At 40.4% G+C, this 20,714-nt stretch overlaps 2 protein-coding genes across 5 annotated transcripts; one reads left to right on the top strand and one right to left on the bottom strand.

The window, feature by feature from the left end:
- Positions 1–6,589: 6,589 nt before the first annotated feature.
- spns3 (SPNS lysolipid transporter 3, sphingosine-1-phosphate (putative)) lies at positions 6,590–13,229 on the bottom strand. 3 transcript variants are annotated; one of them, XM_084564546.1, is made up of 13 exons: positions 12,858–13,229; positions 11,845–12,091; positions 11,676–11,741; positions 11,242–11,378; positions 10,548–10,699; positions 10,155–10,221; positions 9,917–10,059; positions 9,322–9,474; positions 9,041–9,230; positions 8,235–8,300; positions 8,039–8,137; positions 7,770–7,935; positions 6,590–7,281 (listed from the first exon to the last, which is right to left on the bottom strand). In XM_084564546.1, the coding sequence occupies exons 2-13, from the start codon at positions 12,068–12,070 to the stop codon at positions 7,211–7,213; spliced, it is 1,536 nt and encodes a 511-aa protein (XP_084420672.1). In that variant the 5' UTR covers positions 12,071–12,091; positions 12,858–13,229; the 3' UTR covers positions 6,590–7,210. The 3 variants fall into 3 exon arrangements, with proteins under 3 accessions (XP_084420672.1, XP_084420671.1, XP_084420670.1); XM_084564545.1 differs by having other exon boundaries at positions 12,862–13,229; XM_084564544.1 differs by lacking the exon at positions 12,858–13,229 and having other exon boundaries at positions 11,845–12,553.
- Positions 13,230–14,354: 1,125 nt separating this feature from the next.
- Positions 14,355–20,467, top strand: ube2g1a (ubiquitin-conjugating enzyme E2G 1a). 2 transcript variants are annotated; one of them, XM_084565286.1, is made up of 6 exons: positions 14,355–14,644; positions 16,143–16,245; positions 16,398–16,495; positions 17,445–17,623; positions 17,814–17,933; positions 19,227–20,467. In XM_084565286.1, the coding sequence occupies exons 1-5, from the start codon at positions 14,599–14,601 to the stop codon at positions 17,898–17,900; spliced, it is 513 nt and encodes a 170-aa protein (XP_084421412.1). In that variant the 5' UTR covers positions 14,355–14,598; the 3' UTR covers positions 17,901–17,933; positions 19,227–20,467. The 2 variants fall into 2 exon arrangements, with proteins under 2 accessions (XP_084421412.1, XP_084421411.1); XM_084565285.1 differs by lacking the exon at positions 14,355–14,644 and having other exon boundaries at positions 14,653–16,245.
- The last annotated feature ends 247 nt before the right edge of the window (positions 20,468–20,714 follow it).

Below are 20,714 nucleotides of genomic sequence, written 5' to 3'. Positions count from 1 at the left end.
ATGTGGAGGGCTTAGGGGGGAGCCCCAGTAAACAGTTGTTCCTGTCTTCTTTGTGGAGCCCCCAGATCCCCCCTCTTTCTTTGGCATGTGTTTGATATGCTGGTCGTGTCTGCGGGATCCTGTGTGTTTTTCCATCGTTCAGAATGGCTTTGTAGGCCTGGACCTATCTCTCGCGTTATTCAGCTATGTGGCCTGGAGCCATCTAGTCACTGCCCCGGCCTTCCTTCCTGTCTAAGCTCAGGGCCAAGCCTCCAGTGCAGGATGGGAGATAACCTGCTAATCGCTGGGCCCCGCGTCTGCAGGACGATAAGGCGTGCTCTTTCTGTATTTTAAGATGTGACTACCAGTAAAGTTTAAATGTCCCTCTGACACGTGTGCTCTATCAGCTGTGTGTCTATCAGCTGCTCTCCTGGTGAAAACATCTTCGTCACTTGTAGCTTGTGATGCTCACAAGAAGTGTATCCATCAATTATGGTCCCCATCTTGCACTGCACTCAAGCAAAAACTAATCAAGTACAGTAAACGTTTTCTAGCATTTTCCGTTGACTCTCCAAGGAAAATAAGAGTTTAGCCAAGGCAAAATATTATTTCTGCTAATATTTAATTTGAATATAGATTATATCCATGTAGCATTTGTGTAAAACTGTGCACTTGTGCAGTTCTTGTGCAGATGATTTGGCTACTTTCTACATTTCTGGCCTTCAATTGTTATAACGAATCCTTCCGAAAGCTGCACACCGGATGGTAGTGATGTTGTTATATGAATGTTATTGTTTAAAACCTATGTTAATGTCTATTTCAGGATCTATCTTTCAGCTTTTGCTTGGTCTGGGAAGAAATTGAGACTGAAATAAACAAAAAGACTTCAAATACTGTATTCACGTAGTAGTTTCCGATTATCCCATTGTTGTCTCGGTCAGGCATGTTTAGCGTCCAGTTAAATATGTACGTTTGTCCTTCCTGTACAGAGGAACAGCGTCGTCGGCTCTCTTGGAACACTATGTACATTACATATCCATGGCGTGAAAATGAACAGGCCTCCTTGGGGCTCATTGTACATTTGAGTTGTCCAAGCAGTATTATCCATTAGGTCAATTTTTAACATCTAACATCTGTCTTCGTTGAACTTCAGAACATTTGATTGTGTTCCGTCAGAAACAGGCTGCGGTAGTGCCCCACAACTCTGGACACGCTCAACACGGCCTAAGAGCGTATCCCCCACTTCTGTTGACTGTTAACAAGGTCATGGTAAAAAACAGAAAATGCACAATTTTCACAGTACATTTCAGTTTATTACGATATGTCACACAGTTTGTTTTCTGTTCGTTTCAGTGTGTTTGTTCACCTGTCTGGTCAGATGGTGAAGCATCTGACCGGACTCGTTTCACAAAGACAATGTGAGCAGAGGGAGCTTGGAAGTGGTTATTATATTCGTTTATTAGACACTCAATTGGTGCATGAATGTTAACCAGAAGGGACTGATAATACTTAAAACACGGAGCAACACACAGCTCTCTGTCGCATCCAGCTATCTAGCAAAATTTAGCAACATAGGCCTGTCTTGAGACTAACTTGTTATCACTAACACATGTTGAGAACTGTGACTTTTGACCATGAGAGCATGACACCCTTGCTATCGTGGCATTAGACCACCCCACTTCCTTACATCCATTTGTTTTTGGAGTCGGAGCCGTCTAGGTTATGGTCAGTCTTGAGGTGTGGGCTCCGCTACTATGACCTTTTCTCATCCTCTGTGACCCCCTGACCCGTGGACTGTCTGTAGCTAGCCGGAGCGACAGTAGCCCCTCCCCCAACTCCTGCCGTGAACTCCCAAATTCAAGCAACAGTGTCTGGCAGCAGAGCAGCTGAGGATTTGAATAGATCTGCCCTGATGTCTCCACTCCTCGGAAGTCTGATCTGGAGGCTATACTGTAAACTAGAGCGGCAGGAGGCAGAGAGACGGCAGCTACTAAATATAGTGTCCAGGGGCAGACACGGCGTCTTTTATCTGCTCGTTTAATTATTTATTCGACAGCTCCATCCTAGTTGGACTCCTCGGTCCGGGGTCATCAGTCTCACTTGATCTGTCTGGGAGGTAAAACCAGCTCAGACTCCACTGTCTGCTTTGATATCATCATGTTGATTTCCGTTGTTTGAATAATTTTCCTGCCTTATTCACGCAGCTGGAAAACCTACATCAGACTCTGCCTAACTGGAGAAATTAGATGTAGCTGGGGCCGGCTTGCAGTGAGACTAGTTTTCTGTGGCGCTGCAGCTCATATTTATAGTCTGCATGGGTCTTTGTAATTACCCTATTGCCATGGCCATGTCTGTGAATCAGCTCTCTCCAGTGCAGTGGCCAGCAAACCTCTGAAACAGGAATGCTAAATACATGGGACCAGAAAGTATATGCCATTATAGGGCCAACCTCAGATCTGACTGCATTTCTGTTGCAGTCCACATTTGTACTCCTCGCTTGAGACAATTGCACTTCATGATAGCGTGAAAACACTAAACTGATCTACTGTGCATCCTTATTTCGTATAAAATGTGGTAATACAGGACAAATGAGTCACATTACTGAAATACAGAAATACTTAAAAATAGCAAAAAAAATTTTAAACCAAGCTGAAAATAACTCTTTTACTCACATTGTTGTTTTTCTCCCACTTTTTCTTCTTCGACTGGCTCATTTGCTGTCTTAGTCACCAAACTCCCGTGTTAATTAACCACCAGCAATTACCAGATCTTTGCATGCTTGTATATCTGTGTTAATCTTCACCCCCGAAATGTCCAATCAACACATTTATTTTGTTCACCCGCAACCGACACTGTTTTTCGTCTAGTCCTGACAGTTTCCAGTGAAATAGGAAACGCTCATTTGTTCTCACCAGTTGTTTATTGTTGTTTTTTTATGTAAATATAGCTTCATCTTAGTTTCAGTTAGCTTCGAGAGGGGCTTTCCCGTTTCAGCTTGGTTCCTAAGTGTTCCTGTATTAGTTGTAGTTACAAAACAAACACAACAATTTGTGAATGCGGTTGACTCGCAGTCACGTAGACAGTCTCAGAAAACATATGCACCATTAATCCTCGTGCTTGTTGCGTTTGACAAACTTGACAAAAACTAAAACCCAAAGATATTTCATTTATGTTATTAATTTCAGTTACTGATCCTTTTTATTTCCAGAGTGTAGCTTTTATTATTGTTTTCTGACTCCTCGATTTAGTTAGTTAAGCCGTAACGTTCATCCTTTCCTAAAGACAGGAAGGTCCACGTGATGTAATTGTCCAAATAAGTGACAGTACAGGGGGTGGTGAGGGCTCTTCCTCCGTATGACGTCATGTTTCTGCAGCAGTTCGCTGTCGATAAGGAAAGAGAGCAACTTCCCATCTACACATGTGGTTTTGCTTCCTTATCGTCGATTTGCGGCTCATGTGTGGAAGGGTGAGAATGACACGGAGCCGATAAGCTGTCCCTTCTGTTGAATGTATGTGATGCGCATGAAATATCTCTGGTTATACTGTGACGGCATTCTGATTGAGGACTGTATGGACATGTTCTTTCGTGTGACCACGTCTGAGGCATGACTGTTTTCCAGACTAAAATGCTCCCCATCCCTGAGTAAACACTGACTGTATCCGCTCTGCCCCTGGCTCCTGGCTCCCTCATTGATCGGCCCGGACAATTTATTAGCCATTGTGACGGTTTCCTGTGCAGCCAGGGTCGACAGGGGAAACGGAGAGGTATGCAGATAAAGTGCTCTGAAACATGGTTTACAATACCTATTGTGTTTTAATTACAGGTCGAACTGTTACCCCTAGAATGTTTTCCACATACCTTTTGCAGTGGGTGTGTGCGTCTTGGTTCTTGTTATTCAGTGTCATTCTGGACAATCTATTCCCTCAGCATCCTGAGTAATCGCATTTCTTCTGGAAAAATACAAGCTTAAGGCTGCTGATATGCTCAAAAACAAAAGGAAATACCAGGGAAATCCACAAGAGAATAATGAACCCTTTAACAATGACTTTGTGTCCTTGAACTACAGTTTTCATCCATTTGTAAACGTCACCTTTAGTCAACAGTACCAACACTTAAATGGGAAGTGTTTGGTCAGAGACGCTATAAATCAGCAATACATTCTGATACAACAATCTACTCCACCCAAGGCGTCTTCCTACGCAGCAGTTATTTAGAGGAACTAATGATATGATGACAATGCAATCTGATTACTGCATGACCTTGTACCTGAGAGTGATGGAGGCAATGACCTTTGACCTCCCTGTGTGGTTTACCGCAGTGCAAAACAATGGGAACGTGCAGTGACGTGCAGCTGTTAAGATTTGCCAGGGGACGTTAGATACCTCTGCAGCAGCTGTCTGAACTGCTTAAGAAATTGATTGACAAGGGGCCGTCACGTCAGGGTATGCAAATATGGCCTTTTCATTGACAAGACCAGCCGAGCATGAGATGGCGATCATGTCCCGTGAAACCCAACGGAGGCCACAGATTTACAGTCACTGTTTAGGATTCAGCAGATATTAAAAGTCACGAGGTTGGTTTATGGTGGATGGATCTCCTGTGCTGCAGGAAGCCTCGGCATCTCTTTTATTGATGAGGAGAATGTATAAAATCTGAGAGCAAGATTTAAAGCTCACTGCCGGATTTGCTGTGTCTGTGTTACATTCCTCTCACCTTTTATATCGGTCCTACCTTTTCCACACAATATGCAAACTGATAATATGTGAAAGGAAAGGGGAAAGCCCACTCCTAAAGAGCAAAAAAACAAGATTGAACACCTGTGAAATTTCATTCCTACCAACGTGTCGTTAAAACATATTTGCCATATGATTGCATATGGTGTAAGTACACATACGGGACTGGGCAACTTATTGATTTAGAGATTACTGACTTATGCGCTGTACTTAAGTCAGGAATTTTAGTCTTTTGTTTGAAAAAAAATAAGTCACAAATGTAAACACTGTTTAAAATCCCATGTGTGTTCATTGGATTATGGAATAAATTGTAATAATGTCTGTGCTCTGTTACGGCAGGGATATGCACATACTGTATGTAGGTTTATGCTGCACCGCTAACTCTGTTTATATAGGTGGTTTGTGAAAAGAAAACTCAATATTAACATGAAGAAAGGAATAAATATTTTCTTTTGCAACAGAAATTCTAATTACATACACATATTATCACTACTGATACTGGCCCACATGTAAGGATATTAAAGACCATCACAATATATCCTATACATGATGTCTTGGCTGCTGCAAACTTGAACGCCTTCATGTGAGGTCTGCTGGAGGTCCCAGTGAACATCTGGTAAATCCATTGCGCCTAACTAATGCAAGACAGCTGTGAGCTTCATAATGGCATTTTGTCCACAGTGCAACTCCGCCACCTAGTGGGCAAAATCCCTCAAAGCCGGAAGGAGTGGATTCTTTTTATACCCGGACCACATACTGTACAGTCAGAGTTTTAATACACTTCCAAGCAGAATCCACTGAAATCTCTGGTAAAAGTGGAATTCCGAGGTGGATTTTTAGGAAATGTTACAGTAAGCACATTAATTGAAGAATGAAAATCGCCCTTAAATCCATTATGTGCACATGTGGTCCAGTCTAAGTTCCCCGTGGTCCTCATTAGGAGGCAGCAGCTGCACGCTGGCTGGCATATTAAGAAATTAAGAGGTTAATGTGATGATCCTCTATATGGAGGATGCTTGGGCAAATTCAGCTTGTTCTGTTAATGTCCACATGGGCATGAATGTCAGCAAAATTAAGACTAATCATTAAGAAAAGAAGAACAAGCAGCTGATGGTTGCACTGAACTGAGCCAGTTTAATCATTATGAAGCAGTTGCTCTTTGTGAATTGGAATATACAGTATATTTGGAAAGCAAATGCTGTAAGAATGTAGTTTGGATGTTGCTGGGTTACTGGACATCCATTTTCTTTTAACTCTCCATAATACTCTTTGCATAACACAGAAATCTAAATCAGGGTAAAATGGTCAGCAACTGATACAAACCAAATGAACAGATAAAGGGGTTTAAAACATCTGTTTTACTCACAAGTTACAGGTTCCTTTTGTTCTTTGAGGGAAAAGGACTTGCAGGCCACAGGAGGTGCGCTTTTATTACATGGGCCCGTGGCCAGGTAGCAAGGATGTGATGTTTGGAGGCTGACTGAATGACTTGTGATTCAACGGTAAGATACTTTTTACTAAGACTGGAGATTTAACCTGAAACTCATAAAATACAACACTTTGCAAGAGATTAAAGACATGGGGAATCAAACTTGGAAGCCAGGCAGGCCGTTTAGCTTGTCATTGGTAACTTTAGGCTTCACTTCTTCTATCTGGGTGACATAAATACAACCATTTGCAACCAATATTCTTGAAATATCCTTGACAAAACCATCCACTTTAGTTCATTCACACTTTGTATGAATAAAGACCAAACATTTCATTAAAATTAAGAGTTACAGTGCCTTATTACTGATAGATAGATAGAGTCAAGGTTCAAGGTTCAAGGTTTGTTTTATTTTACAAATCATTTTAAAATACAACATACAAATTCAAATTCACAATATACAGTAAACATGATCTTGTAAAAAAGGGTAACCCCAAAAGCTTCTGTAGCTTATGAACGGGGGCCCATAGACATCAACAGATAGATAGATAGATAGAGTCGAAAGGAAGGAAACACTCGAGAATATGTGAGTGCAAATTTATTAAAATGTTTTAAAAAAAATACAGTCACAAAAATACATAATTACATTTACTTTTCAAGTATACTGCACAGTACCACTTCCACTGTGAGAATACACTGAGGAGTTGACGCAAAAAAGCAAAAAGCAAAAAAAAAAAACGCAAACAAGTGTTGACCAAAAGAACCGAAATGTCTTGTGGGTGAGGGGGAGGTTTTTCTCACTGGCGGTGGTGTATCCTGGCACCATGCAAATTAAACTGACCTGGCTTGACTTCAGCCGTAGACAGTACAGTTTAAATCTGAGTGAATAAGGGAACAGACGTTTTAACGGGTTTTCTCTGCAGCTATAACCCGTGTGTGGTTGTGAAATGACCACACACAAAAAAGGATTCAAGTCAGCTTATACATCCTGTTCCTCTCACCAGTGTTTTATATATATATATATATATACACACACACATATATTAATTGCGCAACTGCTTTCGTCCGACTTCACTCCTTTGTCTTCTCATTCAGTTCCATGGAAGGCTCAGGTGCAGGACCCAACTGTGGCTGGGGAACTTCTGGTAACACACATACACAAAGACATGCTTTAAACATTTTAAATTAAAGAAGTGAACACACACACATACACAGCCGGAACCCTCTCTGATCTACTCAGGTGATGTCCTGCTAAGTTGTCCTGTTGGTGCTGCTGCCTCATACACTGAAGAATGAGGTCAAATAACAAAGACAATGTTGTCTTTATCATCTCTGCCTCAGTGTTGCCAAAAAATCTAGACTGCCAGTGTGTCATTAGGGTATGTGTGCAAAAAATGAGAGAGAGCTCTCTTGTAGAAAATGACTTGAATAGAGGACTATTGTTCAGAAAGGGGCTGGACACTTGAGACACTCAAATGTGTGTGACGCAGACTTTACGGAGCAAATGGGGAAGACATACAAAAATGTCATTCATACAGCAACCATGCACAAAAACACCTCAAACACTCACATAACTGGCTAATTAAAGATAAAAGGAACTGCAGAATTTGCGGAGTTCTTCTGTTTTTACCTTTCAACAGTTCCTGAACAGCCTTCCTGTCTTCGGTAATGTAGACAGCAGTGATGAGGAAAAACACTCCACCGATGATCCCAACAAACGGACAAAGCAGGAGGCTGTACTTCAGACTACGGAACTTCCAGTCATCAGATTTAGTAGCTTGTATCGCGTCTGAGATCTACTGGTGCGGGTGTGAAAACAGCAGTAGTGCTTAGTGGTTTTCTCAAGCTCATGGATGAGCTAAACAGAAAGGTTAAAGAGAAGACAGAGAAAAATCTCACCACTCCTAACAGGTAGGGACTCCCAGCGTCACCCAGGAGATGACCGAATGTAATCTGCAGAGCCTCAGCTGTGGCTCTTCTGGTTGGCACAACCACATACTAAAATACACACACACACAAAAAAACGGTTGGCTTCACGTTTCACCGGACTGTTTAATATTATTTCTTTTTGTCCAAAAACACCTTTCCAACTCACCAGCAATATGTCCGCCAGGACTGCCCAGTTCAGAGAGAGCAGCAGTTCTCCCAAGAAAATGAATACCTGAAATGAGACATTCAAGGCATCGAGAAAGCAACGGATCATTTAATTATCATTTAATAATATTTAATGTGTCATGGTACATAATTTGGAACTGTTTCTGTTCCTTCAGGGTACAGAGTTTTGGCCTTTCTCTCTCATCATGTTTGTTTTTTCTTGTTTCCTGTTTTATTTTGAAATTGTCCTTCGGCTAGTAGTACTTCCTGTCGTTGTCTACCCTCCTCCTCTTCCCCAACTGGTCTATATTCTTGCCTTTTTCCCCTCATATTTTCATGTCAGTGTTTCCTTGTTTATTGTGTTTTTGTGTTACCCTGCCTACTCTGCACTGCTTTTTGTTACCTTCTTTGCAAGGGTCATAAACTGAACTTGTGGTCTTTAATTAGGATTAATTTTATCCTCTAAATGTGCACAATGTAATTCCTGTACGTATGCGTATCATGCTATCAACGTTATCTCGAGATCATCTGCATGTGAAACTTTGACCAAAACGATGCTCAGTGGACGTTGATACCACTGGTTAAATGATTATTTGATTTGATGTTGGAGTTTTTTGTTCTTTTTTTCTGGAGGCAGACGAGAGTGAGTGTGTACAAAATTCCATGGCAAATTATCAAGAATTTCAATGTAGATGTGAACAATTCAAATACACATTCAGAAGATCACCATACTCAGTAGGATTCATGGACCGACAAACTCACATCAAAACATCTAGATCCAAACATAAAAATGATAATTCCTCTTACATAGGTGGCTGGAATACTTGCTGATGCCACAAAGATCATGATAAAAAGGCAGGGGACCGATCCAAGCATGCCCACAGCGCAGATGAGCGGGTCCGCGTTTGACCTCTTATCCCTGAACCATCTGGAAGAACATGTGCCGAGAGCCCCCCCTAGAATGCCCGTCACCACTGTCACAGCACCGAAGATGTAACTGTAGGGCACAGAGGCGGTCAGCATTGTGAAAAACGAAATGATTTTTAAAGAACGAGGCAAAGAGATGCAGGTCAAAGGTCATGCTCCACCTGTCTGTGGAGCCGCAGGAGTCGTCTTTGCACGTTGGCCGGAGTCCCTGAGTGACGTGAGCCCTGGACAGAAAGGTAGGCAACCAAAAAGCCAGGGCCCCGGTGAGGAAGGCCAGAGCCGTCACTCCCAGCGTTGACAGCACATAACTTTTGCTAGGGTTAGAAAACATAGGCAAGAAGATTAGAAAATAGCAGGTTAATGCTTACACTTCAGGGACTGAGGGAACGTATTTGAGTATCCACTTATTAATTGAGATTAGCTTCTAGTAGAAAAATAACAAAACTAAATAAAAAGTTGATCTGAACAAAACCTTGCAGTAACTTGCAGGAGAAATCTGGAAACTATTCTGGGAAACCATGACATAGTTTGTCCTCCAGGGATCAGTTACAGTAAAACTGTAAAAGTCCCTGTTTTTTAACAACCACATTTTTGCAGCGTGTACACTCAGGGTAGAGGGTTGTTACTTGTGCAGGGGCCGGGGAGTAGTTTGTGGGTTAGGTGGTTCCTCAAGGTACCTAACCCTGAAAGCTGCTTCAGTAACCACTACACCTCAGCTTGCTATGATTCAATCCGCTATTAGTCTTCACATCCTACTTTTTCAGAAGATACTTGATGTCCTCCAGGTACGAGGTCTGCCCTGTTAGGCCCTCTCCAAGGGTTTCTGCAGCACCTCTGGGTGGGTTAGGGCATAAGAAGATCATCAAGATGAGTCCCACTACGCCCATGATGGGGGTGATCTGAAAACACAGAAAAACAATAAGATATCTTTGTCAATCACTGATTTGTATCGATCAGTGCTTTCACATCAGTGACAATGAAACTGTTTTCTCACCCTGAGAGCCCAGTGCCAGTCTCCTGTGAGAGCAGCACTCCCTGCCCCTGTAATGTATCCAAGACCGCTGAAATCACATGACAGCATGAATGTGTATTCTACTATCCCACATATTCCTGTCTATTTTACGACAGATTAAAGCTTTTAGGCAAAAAAGAATGCACTTGAAGACTTGAATTCATGGCAATGCTTGTGTTATCTATGTATTGTGAAGCAATTTCACCATCAAAACAATACTGCACTGTGGTTAGATCTGACATTACAGAGTTTCCCGCCAACACTGATTGTGACATTGACAAGATTGTTTGGACCAACCTGTGGTTTCAACATCACTGTCACATAGCAGTAAACGATATAAAACATGCAAAAAGAAACATGAAGTCTGTTTCTAACCTTCCAACGGGAATAAAGATGTAGAAGATGCAGATCATGATGCTGCGCCTACCCCCAGTAAAGAGATCGCCTATGATGGTGGGAGCGATGGTGGAGTAGCTGGCTTCTCCTATACCGACCAATGCTCGCAACAGAATAAGGAGCCAGAAGTGCTAGACAGATCAACACAACACTTAGAAGCAATTCAGCATGGCTCAGTCCCAGATACCCCAACCATCTTCTCATAGCTTAACAGTACCAGGAAAGAAAAGAAATTGCAGAATATATTTCTCCTTTGCACTTAATGTTGAGATCCAAGGAGTTCATAAACTAAATTTAAAAAAAAATTATTATAATTACAAATTATTATTAAGTCGTGTATTGTACGCTTCAGAATCTGCAGTGGCAAGAAAACGTCAGTATGTAATAAGCTTTGCAGCCTCTGGGCCATTATTAAGAGGAACGTTCATTGAGGTATCTTTCTAAATAACGTCAAGGTGACTGATACCTGATTTGAAGTTGGTGCAGAATGCAGCATGCAAAAGCACTTCCATTATGAAACTGGGTTTATTTCCCAGTAAAGCATGAATGTTAGTTCATGACTGAATGGCAGAGAAAGCAAACTTAGCCACAGGAAGTAGCATCTTGCACCCGCTTCTTATTTCTTCTTTTTTTTTTCATAAAGCCTGCATTAACACATCTACTTTTCACGTACCGACTCTGTGACGAAGGAGCTGCCGGCTGATGTTATGAGCCACACACTCAAACCCCCAATCATGATGTATTTCCGGTTGTAGCGGTCCCCAAGGTAGCCAAAGAGAGGGGCCAAAAGTAAGAAACTGCAGATGAAAACTGTAAAAACATTGATGCAAAATTCATTTCTCAAAAGGGAATATGCTGACTCGTTTGTTTAACCCCAACAAAAAGGCATAGAAACAGATCTCTGACTAATTTAGAAACTGCAACACAGTGTGTGTGTGTGTGTGTGTGTGTGTGTGTATGTGTCTGACTTCATGTTTTAGAATTGCATTAACCAACTGTGCTCTGCAAGTGGCTTGCAGCACATGTTCCTAGCATTTATCTCAAGTAAAAAGAGGAACCACATGCATGTGGTTTGAGAGTGTTTTTTAAGGACATGCATGGTCTGACCTGTTTGTAGAAGTCCAGCAGTGCTGTCTTTTATACGAAAGAATGGCTGAATGTGGGAAAGGACACCTAAATGAATAGATAAATACAATTCACTGTAAGAGCCACCAAAGTAGAGGCAGTAGCTAGTGTATATGCAGTGCTGCCATCTGTACACAAGATATCATCCAACCTGCTATCGTGTATCGTTCCATGTAGTTGATCAAGTTGATGTAGCATAGAACGGCTATAGCTATATAGGCGCGTCTAGGAGATATGGCTGGTGTTTCCGATTCTTTCGGTGTGAGTGATGAAAGGCTGTTTACAAAAGAGCCATATTGGAAACCAGAGGCGGAGCCCACACTCCATCGAGGTACTGGCCTGTCCAGCGGGGGTGTCACTGATCCTTTTGCCTCCATAATGAGCAGCTCTTCCTTCACCTGGAAATGAAAACGTATGACCTCGTGACAACTCAATAAGGTTAACTGACAGGAATGTGTATAAAATGAAGGGTACACACACTTTTTCAAGTACAGATTATGGCTCCTCTTCATCTAATAAAGTGGATTACATCAGTGAGAACAACAAGTGTCTGTTTCTCACAGTGTACATTTATCTGATGAGTAGTGCAATACATAATGTTCAGAGAAGCCCTGAACACCTCAAGTAATTTAGTTTGGGAAATCACGGAACATGGTTTGTGGAAACACAAAAAAAGAGCAATTACGCAACAACCTGTGTCAAAATAACAGCCAAAAGGAGAACAAAGACATTTGGTAAACATTTTTTTCAGGTATTTCACAGTCCTTATGAAACACAAAATGTTCTAGATCGACAGTTGCTGGCTGATTATGGAGGGAGTTTGTTATATATTTAAATAAATTAGACATGGCCGTGGGTGCCTTCATAATGTAATAAGATAAGAATATAAAACACAAAAGACATGATGCAGTAAACAGATAAAACCATTTAAACTGATCATTTCAAAGAGGGTGTCCAGTTTTGGCACATATTGGTCAGAGCAGAAAAGCCCACAGGTTTTCTGCCCAGGTTGGAGAATCAGTGGCAAATCCTTTCTCTAAAAAAACGTAGTTCTACTGCTAAATTTCTGACTGCGAGAACACGCTGATGCAGATCCAGATGATGCATCCATAAACATTCAGCTGCTAAAACTGTCGATTTAAACAAAAACTAAAATAGACTCACATACGTTCCGGTGGTGGCTTTTTATTCAGTCCTCTTGGTTTGTTCCATTTCTGCAGACATGCAAGAAAACAGTGTGGCTCTCAGAGTGTCTCAGAGGCATAAATAAGAGCTCACAGACGCCCACATTTCTATGAACTCAAGATATATTAAGTTAGGGAAGAGACCAGCCCACTCGGGGTTGGTCATATGCTTTCACACAGAACTCTTTCTGTGATGCAATGCAGCAAACAAGACAAATGTCACTTCTTCTGTCTTTCTTTCTTTTGTTTGTTTTTTTTCCTTCAATAATTAGCAGAAAATAGAGCAATACTATTGAGAGACATTATATAACACCGGCCTGATTCATTTACGTCTGGCAACTTTATAACACATTTAGATGCATACACATACAGGAGAGAGGGCTGAGAAAACGGATGTGTGCTCATTTATGTGCCACAGTGCAGACTGTAATGACTTTTCATCGTGGTAAGTCACTCTAAATTTTAGAGAGTACTCTAATTTCTGTGGAGAGTACAAGGTCAGTAGCGTCAACTTGTTCAGAGACTTCCTAATCTTTCATCAAGATAGTGTGACAATACAATGAAAAAGCTATAGTAAGTGAGGTACCAACTTATGTGCAACCACAGCTGCTCAAGACCTCACCAATGCCAGGAAACTGCGACTCTTATCTACCAATCAACGTCATTTACTTCCCCTTAACCCAAATGATAACACTCTATGAACCACCCGGGTGAGACCATTTCTCACTTTTAGTTTTAAAGCAGTTAACACTATCTAACACGACAAAAAAGAGATGGGGAGAAAATTGTCCATACTATGCTTTTTAAAAAATGTTTTTGCCTTTCAGCACCTCATTTTCATTTATATTGTGACTGCTTATTTGGATCCGGGTTTGTAGTTGCAGAAGTAGTGCTGGTAATAATAAGTGGAACAAAAGAGACAACAAGAGATGTCAAACCTCACCAAAGGCTATATATTGAGTTAATTGATATATCAGTTGCCTTAAGATTACATTATCTGTTTTTATTTTAGAAATCTAGAGATAATGACTCTGTAATAGGTTGCCATTTGATCTCACAGCTGTACATGAGAACTTGTCGAATGGTCTTTGAGTAATCTTTCCTCATTTAGCATTCCTGCCGAGATGTTGTCTTTTAAACATTTCTATTTATTCTGGAAAATGTGAAAGATCGCATGATTTGGCCTGTTCCGTTTGGCGCCTTAACAGGTGCCATATGAGTGAAAGGATTAATATGAGGTTAAGAGGGCAGATATTGAAAACCAAAAGTAAAGGCCAGATTAAGGCCAGGCAATGGTGATTTCAGCAACCCAGATAAAAGAACAAATATAGCACTGACTGGTATAAGTGAACAAGGATACGACTCGTTTATGGTGAAAACAAATATAATGGATTAAAGAGTCCGTGTACATCGTAGAAGATTGTTTTACTATCTTTTGTTCTAACAAACAAAACAAAAAAAACGTTTCAACGGGGAAGACTGAAATTGAACAAAATCTCCACAAGGTGGCAGTAATGTGTCAACGAGAATCCCTCCTGGTAATTTTCAACGAAGAAGAAGGACCAGTCGCAGCCGCAGCAGGAGAAGGCGACGAAGAAGAATAATGACGAGAATGCTAATCGGAGAATAGAAGGGACGGAGTACTGTATAGTGAAGGTTAAATTAACGCTGTTACCTCGAAATATTACCATTGAGCATAGCTGCATTACATTTGCTAAACTATGACAGAGCCTCAGTCAGCGCTGTTACTCAGGAGACAGCTAGCAGGTAATTAAACTTTGGTGTGAACTGATGCTGGATGCCGAGCTAACGATGGCACTTGAGGGAACGTTGCCGTTGCTGTGATTCAAACGATGGTGCTGGAGCAAATTGTTCTCTTGAACCTTGCACATTGGCGTTAAAGTCCCATGACAGGTTAACTGCACCGGGATTATAGCGACGGGAGTCAACAAACACCTTCCTCGTTTGACAAATAAACCTCCCTTGTGTTTTGGGAGACCAAGTCATTAATGTATTCCGATGTCGCGTTCTGCTCTGCAGCTGAAAGCCGCTGTCAGAAGTCCCAACGACTGCCTATTATCAGGCTAGCTAAGCGCCTAACGTTAGCCTCTAGCTGGTCGATGTGTTTACATATATTTTAACCAATATAACAAGTGCTGTTTTGTATTTTTAAGCACAGGATTTGACAGTGACGTGATTAACGTAACGCCAGTTACTATTTCTATGCATAAATGTGTGCAATATTTCACTGGTTAACCCATTTTTTTCGAGCTAACCACATTGAATTGTTAACATATTTAGCCAACTCGCTGCATCTGTGTGCTAACGCTAGCCGCTGTCACTGTTGTTCGCTTTAACACGCCAAGCTAACAAGCTAACGTTAACCTCGCATTACCTCAATTCGCCTTTTTTTTTTTTTTTACCAGAGTCAGCAGCAAAATAAATTTAGCTGTCCTAATATTAGCCACATTCCAAAAGCCGCTGAGACGATCACACAACGTTTACTGCGTTGAGTATTTAACACAGTTCAGGTTTTGGTTAAGATGAAAGCTGTCAGGGACACTGTTTGCTGCTTTGTAGTAATACATTTATATTCCTAATTTCTCAGTAGTGCGACGCAGTTTTAGAATGATAGTTAAAGTAATTCTTGTTCGGGTTACATAATAGATAGTTCATATTCTTATGGTCATTGTATACTCGTTTGGATCTCTTGTAGAAACTACTAAAGACTAAATATGAGTGATTTCATTGACGAATAGGCTACTTTGTTGTAGACCTACACAACTGAATGTATAGTCTAAAGTTAGTACCAGTGAAACGCTCTTAAGTCTTATGATGCTTCTAAATCTATAAAGTAATTACCACTAAGCACCAGACTTCACTATTAAAACACGACAGCTTTTTTTGAAATAAGGTTGTAATTGTATAGACTGGTAGAAACTTGTTTGTGTGCCAGCTGATTGGGAAATAATATATGACTTGAAAGCACTGACAGAATGCACACTGCACTTCTGCAAGCTGACCCGTAAAACTAAGTAAAATGCCATAAAAGTAATGGCAACTGCCAACCTCTAAATCCTATTGGTTGTTGATATGCCTTCGTGATTAGCACAGGTGGTAAATGTTAATGCAAAATTTTTTTCAAGCGAGGCCTCCTGAGGCAGAGGTTATGTTGTCTATTCAGCAGTCTACATGAGTCTAGGTATTCTAGTTAGTGGGATGTTAGCCCATGTTATTTGTCTCTGTTATTTGGTTTTATTTCTAGAGCTGAACAAAAACCCAGTGGAGGGATTCTCGGCAGGCCTGATTGAGGATAATGATCTGTACAGATGGGAAGTTCTTATCATTGGGCCTCCAGACACACTGTAGTAAGTATCGCTGCCTTGTGAGGAGTACCTTAGGAGAAGTGTGTTATGTTGTGCTGTGAACAACTCGTGGCGCCCTTTGTTGATCTGGATGCTTTAAAGCATGTGCAATGCTTATTTATTAAATTGATTTTTCTCTGTTTTCTTGTTTACAGTGAAGGTGGTGTGTTTAAAGCTCATCTGACATTTCCCAAAGATTACCCTCTCAGGCCACCTAAAATGAAATTTATCACAGATATCTGGCATCCAAATGGTAGGTACAAGGGTCAAATAAGTAATATCTCTTTGTTTGTTGAGAAAGTAAGGAAATTGAGCGTAACTGACTTGTCCTATTCTGACTTTTGAGAAACTGGACTAAATTTAGTATCACTAGGTTCTATTTTGTTCACACACTTACAATGTTGCAAGACCAGATGTAACGTTTGGATGCTTCTCCCTTTAGAACCGGATGAGACATTGATCATTTTTATATGATGTTGTTTGCAAGGTTTTTCGGAAAACCCTCATACTTTAGCATGTTGTTCTCATACAGTGCATAGCTTTTAGAATGCTTTGTAGCAGATGTCTTAGGTCTTAATAAGACAACATGGTAATGTATCACATGCTACGTGTTATAGAATTATACTAACTGCAGGCCCATGTCCTAAAATAAGTTCGGACACTGTCAAAGATATGAATATCAAAAGAAGATGGTGATTTGCATTAATTAAACCCCCAATTTTTTTTTTTTTTTAAATATATGTTTGTTATTTGATATTCGAAACATTTTGAAAATAGACAGGACACCTGTGTTGCTTCACCACTTTCTTTTAACAACACTATAAACATTTGTGAACTCTGGGGAGCTATTGCTGTGGCTTGGAAAGAAACATGTTATCCCGCTTTCGCTAGATGTGGGATTACACATGCTCAACAGTTTGGAGCTTTCCTTGTCCTATTTTTTATTCAATAATGCGCCAACTTTTCAGTGATTGACCGGTCTGAACTGCAGGCAGCTGCTATTGTCCTATCTGTATCGGCTCAAAGTTGAGGCAGATTTTTTTGGTGGAAATGTTCGGAAGCCGTGAAAACAGTATCATTAATCATATGCTGATTTGTTAAATATCATGTCTACACATATTAATAGGAAATATTAATGCCCATTATGCCATAAGAATAACAAAAGCCTTTTCTGCTTCTTTTTTTTTGTTTGTTTTTTCCAGTTGACAAGAATGGCGATGTATGTATTTCTATTTTGCACGAGCCTGGGGAGGACAAGTATGGCTATGAGAAGCCTGAGGAGCGCTGGCTGCCTATTCACACAGTGGAAACTATCATGATTAGTGTTATCTCTATGCTGGCAGACCCAAATGGTGACTCACCAGCCAATGTGGACGCTGCAGTAAGTTTGCTTGTTAAAAAGTTGATTAGACATTCTGTTTGAGTGAGTAAAATGTTTCTTACTTTTAAACAGTTTGAGAAAAATTTGATGGTTTTATGGTTTCAATGCTCGTAAACAATTGAAAGGCAGTGGCAGGAAAGTTATAAAACATAATCAACTGATTTGTCTTAACCTTATTTTTCCTCTGCAGAAAGAGTGGAGGGAGGACAGACATGGTGCATTCAAAAGGAAAGTCGCCCGTTGTGTACGAAAAAGCCAAGAAACTGCGTTTGAGTGATGTTTAGCAAGAATCTAGCTTCATGTTTTCAGGGTAAGTATTTTTGACTGCAACCCTTTTATAACCTGTACACCACCAGTCACAAAAACTTGAGATGTTCAGAAATGGCTACACTAGCTACACTCAGTTATATTGTGTTTATTACACCTGTTACACCTAGCTCAAACTAATGCAGTTTAATAGAGTAGTTGTAAAACACATTTATTGTGGAGGATATAGCTTATGTTTCTGCTGCCATTAAAACCACTGACAGGAGAAGTACATAACATTGACCATCTTTTAACAATACAGTGTTCTGCTGGCATTGGTGTGGATGTTACTTAGACATGTGCGATCCATCTAGACCAGACCCCCACCCCATAGCAATGACACTCCTTGATGGCAGCAGCCATCCCCAGCAGGATGCAGCCCGACACAGGCACACACACAAAAACGGTTTAGGAAAAACTCAAAAAAACATGAAAAACAGCACAAGGTGTTGACCTGGCCTCCAAATTCACTAGATCCCAAACTGATCAAGTATCTGTGGGATGATCCACAGAGGCCCCTCCCCTCAACCCATAGGACCCAAAGACCCCCACTAACAACATTCTGTTGCCAGACACCACAGGACACCCTCAGATATCCCATGACCATTCACTGATGAGTCACAACTGTTTTGGAGGCACAAGGGAGACACACTCAGTATTGGGAAGGTGGTCATAATGTTATGCTTCATTGGTGTAAATGGTAGTTTAAAGATAAAAACTCCACACTGTGTAATACCATTCCAGAGAACCACAAAACATCCCTCATAATGACAATACGGCTGAATCAATAGCTTTCTAAATCATAATTTCGACAAAAAATGACTATAAAATTAATGGAGTAAAAATCTGTTGTGTTATACTACATTAGCTTAGATAGATGTGCACGGTAAATCACAAAGTTTCTGTCTGTTTTTATCCATCAACGTAATTGTTTCCACGATGGTGTATTGTTCATATCAAAAGTATTCACCCAGTAAATTCTGTAGCTTCTTTCACTGCTTTAACACAAATGTTTATATAAGGAGGCTTACATGTGTAAGGGCTGTCGGGTTTTGTTGTGTGTGCTCGTTAAAGAAACAGTGGTCAACGTAGGCAGTACTACCAAAGCATTTACACACCAAATATTTGGTTTGTCAGTATGTATCCTTTGTTATCAGCTAACTAACATGCTATAAAGGAGCATAGACGTATTTATCATCGTGTTTTTGTCTCCCTGTTGTTGACATTTTGACTCGTATAAATGGTCTGCTTGTGTCCTAACAATTTTCTCCCCTGGTTCATTTGTGCTTTCTCCCAGGTCTCCAATTGAAAATCAACATGGCACTGTTTCCTGCACTCTTCCACCCTGTCGCCAGGCTTGTCCTCCTTTATTTTGGCAGGAACAGACTGGCTACTGTAGGCTGCAATAGAACACAACAGTGACTACAAGGCCGACAGAAAAAACGCCAAGCAAGTGCCAACTCCAAAAAACAAACATAAAGCCGAGAAGATGTTAAAACATTTTTCAAGTCTATGAACTGCTTCAACATTCAGGAAGATATTGTAAAGACATGTATATAGCACAGACTAAGCCGGATAATATATATGCTCCCTTGCCATCCATCATGACATTTAGACCAAATGAGTAGTGCTGGTTTGAATAGATTTATTTTTGCCCATGTCATGTCCCTCTCTCAGCTCCAGCATGCATTCGTTCTCTTGAGATTGTTTTCACAGGAGGTCTTAAATGAAAAGAGAATCACATTGCTGCTGGAGGAAACTCATCTGTGAAGAGCTTGGCTGATTCAAGCAAGAATGATGTGACTAAGGAGTACCGCCATATTAGAGTATGCAGGGGTTCTCATGGGTTCTATAACACTCTCAGAACTCAACATGTGTATGAGAATGTTTTTTTTTAATTTATCCGTTATAAGTCTTACCATCCTGCTCAGTTGACTTAAAACAGAAACTCATACCCCTTCATTTTTGTGCATGCAAAATTTTGTTTATCTTTTTCAAAAGTGCCTCCTAATAAAATGCTTGGCCACTTCTCCCTGCATTGAAAACGTGTTAAAAATGATGAAAAATTATTATGTACTACATATAGTATGAATTTATTTAACAAGTACACAGGGAATCTGCATTATTAGGGTATTGGTAACAATTTGGTGTAGCAATAACTCCTCTAGTGTGAAGTGTCACATGTTCATTTTTGATAAAACTTTGCGGTCCTCCAATATTCATTTTATTTACGAACTCTTTCTTTTGTCTGTGTTGTCCTCGGTAGGAATTGTTATGCATGCTTTATCTTACTTTTTTCTTTTTGCTGAATGTGTCTTGGATTTTGTTTGCGAATGTTGGAGTGTTTGTGTATACAGTATGTATGCCTCTTTTGTTTTGTTGCTCTTTCCCATCATCCACAGTCTCATGATTATTCTGATCACTGAACATTTGCGGTTTGCCTGATGTACAAAGACAAGATACTGATGTATATTTTTCATGTTATGAAACCTGTCACCTGTAGTGAGTTCTTCTAAAATATGAATTTTTTTTTCAATATTTCTTGTGTATTTAATTCAGGTTGGTACAACATAGATCACATGATGAAGTCCAAATATATATATATTTTTATTGTTTGAACACTTATTTTTAGAATGGCTTTTAGCACAGGTTTATATTTCCAAACAAATCAGACAGAGTGAACACAAAATACTGCATGCATTTAGATGGCTAAATGTTCTCAGCAAGGTCGCTCGTCAGATCAGTTTGTGGTTTAATATTTGTGAATGGGTTATGATGAATTTAA

Source organism: Chelon labrosus (genome assembly GCF_963514085.1).
Source record: "Chelon labrosus genome assembly, chromosome: 17".
NCBI lineage: Eukaryota > Metazoa > Chordata > Actinopteri > Mugiliformes > Mugilidae > Chelon > Chelon labrosus.
Note: the sequence above shows the minus strand (reverse complement) of the source record. Positions and strands in the feature narration are given on the sequence as shown.

Excerpts from the sequence above, each read along its gene's own strand:
- spns3 (XM_084564544.1), bottom strand. The coding sequence starts at position 12,205 with ATGAAGAGGAGCCATAATCTGTACTTGAAAAAGTGTGTGTACCCTTCA. Across the intron at positions 11,742-11,844 it reads GGAACGATACACGATAGCAG|GTGTCCTTTCCCACATTCAG; the intron begins GTTGGATGATAT and ends CTATTCATTTAG. Across the intron at positions 10,060-10,154 it reads ACTGGCACTGGGCTCTCAGG|ATCACCCCCATCATGGGCGT; the intron begins GTGAGAAAACAG and ends CTGTGTTTTCAG.
- ube2g1a (XM_084565285.1), top strand. The coding sequence starts at position 16,070 with ATGAGTCTAGGTATTCTAGTTAGTGGGATGTTAGCCCATGTTATTTGT. Across the intron at positions 16,246-16,397 it reads GGGCCTCCAGACACACTGTA|TGAAGGTGGTGTGTTTAAAG; the intron begins GTAAGTATCGCT and ends TCTTGTTTACAG. Across the intron at positions 17,624-17,813 it reads CAGCCAATGTGGACGCTGCA|AAAGAGTGGAGGGAGGACAG; the intron begins GTAAGTTTGCTT and ends TTTCCTCTGCAG.